Source organism: Manduca sexta, unplaced genomic scaffold, assembly GCF_014839805.1.
Source record: "Manduca sexta isolate Smith_Timp_Sample1 unplaced genomic scaffold, JHU_Msex_v1.0 HiC_scaffold_3342, whole genome shotgun sequence".
Lineage (NCBI taxonomy): Eukaryota > Metazoa > Arthropoda > Insecta > Lepidoptera > Sphingidae > Manduca > Manduca sexta.
The window spans coordinates 7626-14311 of record NW_023594400.1 but is presented as its reverse complement, the minus strand read 5'-3'; the positions used below and the strand labels follow the sequence as shown (position 1 = coordinate 14311).

The 6686-nt window shown below is 39.3% G+C and overlaps 1 protein-coding gene across 1 annotated transcript; it reads right to left on the bottom strand.

Moving 5' to 3' along the window:
* Positions 1 to 201: 201 nt before the first annotated feature.
* LOC119192905 (YY1-associated factor 2-like) lies at positions 202 to 5560 on the bottom strand. Its single transcript, XM_037446641.1, has 4 exons — positions 5256 to 5560; positions 683 to 854; position 475; positions 202 to 359 (listed from the first exon to the last, which is right to left on the bottom strand). Exons 1-4 carry the CDS (start codon positions 5389 to 5391, stop codon positions 255 to 257), a joined length of 414 nt encoding a protein of 137 aa, XP_037302538.1. The 5' UTR covers positions 5392 to 5560; the 3' UTR covers positions 202 to 254.
* Between the last annotated feature and the right edge of the window lie 1126 nt (positions 5561 to 6686).

The following is a 6686-nucleotide window of genomic DNA, read 5'->3' as shown; positions in this document are numbered from 1 at the left end:
CGCCGCCAAGACTATTTTAGGAGACGCACTACACACTATAGTAAGTACCAACATCATATTTTTTCACATTAAATCGCATCGGTACTTGTATATTATGCTAAACCATAATAAAGCTTCTGTGGTCGATATTTCCCGTTGTCATTAAATAATGTTTTATTGTGATTTGTTCCGGACAGGGGATGCACGTGCACCACCTCCCGGCACCCAAGCATCAAGGATCCATGAGTTAATTCCGTATTAGTTATATCTGGAGATCAGGGCCGCGCGTCGTTGGAAGACTCCACGTCACTAGAACTGCTCGAAACAGATTTCTTCGGTTTGTATTCTGTTATTACTACTGTCACGCCGCTTACGGTTACCTGGTGGATATTGGGACGTCATTTAACGTTGTTATGGCGAGGGTCGTTATTTACAGTGTCTTATTTAACTATTCATGAAATTTGATAACACATGCTGATCGTAATTTAAAAGTACTCTATTGCTTTCGTCAGCTTTGTTTACCTAACAACCAACTAAAGTTCTATCGCAATATAAGCAGTCACAACGCCCTTACGCTTATGCACTGCGAAGGCTGTCATGCCGAAAGTACCAAGAAACAAAGTTATTATCACAGCATTGCTCACTTAGCTCAGTAAAGTTTGTGAATACGGGCCTAAGAGTTGATGATTTAGTGCATGGTTACTCTCTAGTCTGCGCGGAACTGCGATCCACGTTGCTAAGCCTCGGCGGGTGGCGTCGCTTCTTCTTGAGCGAGTTGGCTGATCGCGGCCGTTTCTGCGAGCTGGTTGGCGCGGTGCCGGCCGCCTGCGCCGCCACCAGCGCCGGGTTGATGCGCGGCTTGCGCGTCGACGTGCCTACACGTTACATAACACACATCACGCATTTATCCTCGAAGGGTAAACAGAAGCGCAGCTTGTGTATCTAATTTTCGTCGGGTTTTTTTTTGGGTATTGGACCCTGCAGTCAATGTCGTCGTCACAACGACATGATAGGGGGCGACACATGAAGCAATGTGTATAATAACCAACCATAGCAGTTAGTACTAGCCTGTTCGGGAAAAAATATTTTGGGTTTTCCTGTTCTATCAACCCGAAGTCTGGAGGTTTACCGGATATGACTATAAGCTTTTCCACTATTCCAAGGGATAAAATACACGCAGCAAAAAGTACCAACACTATTTGCGCCTCTGACTACACTTTGGGAAACAAAAGCCGTGAATCTGTGTGTAGTCCTATCATGTAGGAGAAAACTGCCATGAACCTGACAGCTTGATTATGCATTTTGTATGGTGAGTGTCTCAAACACACTTGACAAAAATTTGGCGTCATTTCAATCCGTGATCTGGTATGATTAATGCCACATTGATCCTGTAAACTGTAGTATGTGGATTGATAATTGACAACATTTCATTTTTTCAACATACCAAAATGTTTATATTATATGAAACTAGATCTAAAATGATGAGACCCATATTTTTTCTTTTTTCGAAATGCAGATATTTTCATTCATGATTTTCACTTTGAATTTTGTTTTATTCTAAAACGACGTAAGCTCCAAATGACGTCACATATACGGCTCAAAAAGTAATGACCTTTGCTTTGCAGTAAAAAAAAATGAAGTGACAGTTTTTTTGTTTGTCTCTCTCGTTGAAAGTGACAGTTATGACGTTTCTATTGTAATATTGACATTTGACATTGACAAATGACGGTGTCTTAGTTTTTTAAAATAAATAATAAGGTGGACCAAGGAACTATTTCATTCAACCGTATATGTGACGTCATCAAGCATTTCTCGGTTTTTAATTTTTTTAAATCTTGATCCAAGATTACGGATTAAACTGATCTTAGACTGATCGCTATAAGGCTACCTAATATTCACCATATATTATAAAACTGCCTCGATGGCGTAGTTGTACTGACATCGTACGGCAGCGCTCTGAGTTCGAATCCCGGGTCGGGCAGTGATATTCGAGTTTTTCTGCTCAGTGTCAACCCGATGTTTGTAATTTGTGTCCGATATGGTGATAGGCTCCCGATTACATTATAGGACGGACCACACAGGCGAAAAGTGGGTGCGCCTTTGCACACCCCTTCGGGGATAAACGCGTGATGTACACGTACGACAAATATTGAGTCACCCGAGTCTTACCAAAATGAACACTATACTATAATTTTATACGAAACATAATTCCTTATTTGAGCACAAAAAGGTTCCTCTAAAAAGGTAAATAATTTCCAATGCTTCGTCCATTATACATAAATTATCACATACCCTTTTAGAGGGAAAATTCTAAAGCTTAGGTCGTACAAGGGCGCTATCCGGAGCAGCGAGCGGGGCATGTTGCCCCTGGGGCTTCCAAATCGTAGTCTATGCATCCCGAGAGCGTCTGCGCATACTACGATAACTCGAACACGATAGCGACTTAAAATGGTTCGAGTTCATCTTACGCGGAGTTAAGAAGTATGAGCAATATTTTGTTCTAAGTTAAATTTGTTAACGAAGATTATCGTTGTGTGGTTAATACGTTACAATAATGAGTTGTTTTTAGATCACCTTTATGTGGTCAATAGGTTAAAATGATGAATTGTTTTTTTTATATTTGTCCGAACATATTTACCAAGCGGCGTTGCCAATTTAAAGAATTTCTTATATGTTACATAGTTCAAAAGGGACATTTAACAGCTAGGAAAGTATATAGGTACTTCAATTTCGTTTACATTAATGGATTACCAGACCTTAACTTAACTAGATATTTTTTCGCAATACGTTATGGATCTTACAATTCGAGTTACCTTAGTAAGGGTAGGGGCAATGCATGGTATTTGTCAGAAATAGCAGCGCTGCTTGAGAACAAAGGCGCCGTACACGAGTCGAGTGGGGCTTCTGTTCAGCGTAAATCAACCTACCAGTGTAAATACAGCTTTATAACTACGTACATATTTACCAACGGAAAATAGAGATTTATTAATGCGTGTACTCGAGCTTTATTCGTTACTATTTTAAATACGTCTTTTGTTGGAAAAGAGATATTTGCTCCAAAATGAAAGATTGTACGAAGTAAGAATGCGGTTAATTTCTTTCCAGATACCACACAGTATTTTGTTTTTATTGCTGCGAATGACGAGACTAGCTTGCCGTCCGCCTGATGGCAAGCGATAGGAATGCACATAAACAGTAGAAACACCATCCAACACCTTGAAATACAAAGTATTGTTTGGTATTCCACTGCGCTCGCCATCTTGAACGTGAGATGTTAAGTCTCATTATGTCTAGTAGTTGCACTGGCTACAATGTCCTTCAAACCGGAACACAACATTTACTATAAACTAATGCTTGGCGGCAGAAATAGACATGAGAGACCTACCACCAGTAAAATGAACACCAGTAAATAGGTTTAAGTGAGCTTTACAATTTTTTTTTTTTTTTATTAAATTACTCAATGCAGCAAATTCTACTAACCAGTCTTATTCGCCTGATGAAATGCGTCACGCCTTATAATCATCAGATCATTTGATTATTATATAGCACTCACATTTTAATAGAAGAAGACTACATATACTTCACTCGATCCGTGATTAGAGTCGCACATAAACATTTTTTAATGCGCTCCATAAGAAACCGGCAAAGGCCAAAGACTATTTTTTTTTACTGTGTTTTTACTGTGCGGATCGGCCGGAGGACACGGTGGAGCATACGGTGGAGGTGTGCCCAGCTTTGGCTGAGCACCGCCGTGTTCTCACAACGGCCATCGGTGGCGGAGACCTCTCGCGTCGGGGCCTGGTAGAAGCCATGCTCCGGGGCGAGAGAGTGGGACGCAGTCACCTCCTTCTGCGAGGACGTGATGCTCGCAAAGGAGGTGGCGGAACGGATACGGCGCCAAAGCGCCCAACGTCCCATCCGCCACGGCAGACGCACAAGACGCGGGCGTCGAACGTCTGCTGAGGATCGTCGGCCTCCGTAGGCGCGGACCGTCGGGTGACGAGCATTGGGTAGCCCGTCGCCCGAAACACCCTAACGGCCCGTGTGTTCGGCGCGTAGTGTTCCACGCGCGCCTCGAAGAGCAGTGTCAGTATAATTTGCGGGGCCCTTTAGGGCCGGTGCCTGCCTAGGTCTCAATGCCACCGGATCTTGGACCTTGGCACATAGGCAAAGGATGGGAACACCGTAGGTTCTTAGTCGGTAAAAGTCTGACACGCCCTCCCGCCCATCCCAAGGCGGGAGATAGTCAACTGACGATTTACCTACGTCTGATACTATTGTGTCACGCATTAAATTATGGATACAGGTTCTTGGAATGTAAGCGAGCAGGGTTTTATGGAAATCTATCCTTTAAGGAGTTTAATATAGGGGACGAAACTTTGTACGAAACTCAGACTATTAATGACTTGATTTTGTAAATTCTTACACTAATAGGAAGCTTTGTTAACTCGGAACGCTATAGGTTACTTTTTATCAAGAGAATGAGCATCAACGCGGATGAAAAAGCAAAAGCTCTTAAATTATAATATATTCGGCCAAAGGTTTTTCAAATAGTAACTAAATCTACGAACAAGAATTCCATTTCCCGCGCGCTCATTCCAAAATAGGAACAAAATTGGAAGGTCAACGAATACTAACCGACCAAATAGGAAAGCGGAATATGAAAATCGGAACAGGTGACGCATACGTCAATTTCTATTGGTCGTATTACATTCGACCGGAACGCTGTCTGCGGCTGCTTCCGGAACTAAAATAAATTGAAATCGCGCCAGCGTTTTTTGTTTACATTTTAATTATCAGGATCTAGTGAGTGTGACAAATTATTTTATAGTTATGCTTATCTGAAGTTAAACAATAACACGTTATATTTTTTTGTGTTAATTCATTAATGTCATAGCAAACATAGTATCAATAAGAATATTTTTTTCAAATTTGTTACGCGCTCTCCAAGTTATAACATTGGTAGGTCACAGTTAATTGTAGACGTGCTTTGACCCAGTCTGGCTAAGTTGAAAATGCTAATCAATATATCGTAGCTTGGTTTATAGGTTAGAATGAAAACTAATTTTATACGCTGATTTTTACAGCTATTACAATATAATGAAAAGTTATTATCAGCGCTATAAATACGTTGAACTGCAAAGAGTTCATTGAATTCAAAATTATGGGTACGAACGTACCTGGTTATTGGTTACGTGGTACGAAGTGTAGGTCAATTACTTATGTTAAAAGACAATGAAAAACAACTTTTATATAAAAAGAACTGGTGTGTTTACCTTTTCTGACATCGCACATGGAACATTTAAAGGCCTCTGCGTTATTCCTGTATGTACAAACGCTACAATCCCAATAGTTTTCCTCGAGCACTTTGGACGGCCTTTTGGCTCTCCTAATGGCATTTTTCTTGTCCATTTTAACGCTCACACACTTATAAATTTATTGAACACACGTTAATCATGATATTTTTGTTTTATAACATGAGTTTTTAGTATAAGAACGTATATAATTACGTCTGAGAATCATTATTTTTGTTTTACTGTGCACAAAAATTGTACACTTTTACGCCATGACAGTTCGTCAATGTCATGTCGGCAAAACAGCCGGGGGCGCCACTTTCTTTGGCACTGCTTTAACGACATAAAATATGAATACCCGGCATAACAGATGGCGTTAGTAGCCTTTATGAACTTAAATTTTTTATTTTCTATGAAGAGTCTGTTTTTTACTAGACCACAGATCTGCCTACACTATAGTCAGTCGCGGGAAAAAAGCCACAACCCTTATTACAGTGGGTAATTATATTATAAACTTGTCTGTACACTAAAAAGTCATATTTCTTACACTTCAATTAGCTCTATATTAAATTTCTGTGCAATTATTGCGTCATATTTACTACTGTATTATAAAGACATAAGACTCATTTTTCTATTTGAATTAAATATACCTGCAGTTTCTGACAGGACTTGACTAGACTTTATACACTTTCTAGTCTTTATAGCGTAGCCCCCATTCCTCTTCTTCTTTCCATTAAATAAATTATTTTTGATAACAAGAAACGCTAAAATATATATCTGTTAAAGCATGTAATTAAAAATTATTATATAAAATCAAGCCTCAGAAAAATTATATAACAATCTTAGAATAATCTATGTTCTACTTGGTCTATTGATAAATTGTTTTATATAACCAACAACTTTATTTACAGAAGACTTATAATGTGTTCAAACACTTGCTATACATTTTCCATCCTTGTTGCTTCAGAGTAAGATTTGAATTTGAATGAAACAGAGGTTTATTATTAAACATACAAAGAGTCCCTGAAGATTGTTTGAAGTGAATTCTTAGAAATGTCGAACCTTTTTTAGACGCACGAATAGTCGTAAATGTCTTTCTACCTGAGGTTTCTTAAAATAATTCTATTTGATATTTGGAATTCCGTGTTACTTAAGATTTTATGCAAGAATGACAGAAACAGGAAATCCTTATATATACTAGTGGTATAGATACACACACTACTTATATATAATTATGTAGAAACTGGTAGCTTTCTTCCTTATTCCATTGTGTTAAGGTTTAGTCCATTAAAAAGTTACATTTGGGGTTGCGTTTTTTAGAGGACGCAATTTTATTTTTTTGAAGTGTAGGGGGGGTCAGTGTAAAGCTAAAACCAAGTTTGTGGGGTCGCCAACCTTGTCCGACGGCCGCCA

Coding starts and splice junctions, on each gene's coding strand:
- LOC119192905 (XM_037446641.1), bottom strand. CDS start 5,391: ATGGACAAGAAAAATGCCATTAGGAGAGCCAAAAGGCCGTCCAAAGTG. Junction 855..5,255: donor CATGTGCGATGTCAGAAAAG/GTAAACACACCA, acceptor TGTAACGTGTAG/GCACGTCGACGCGCAAGCCG.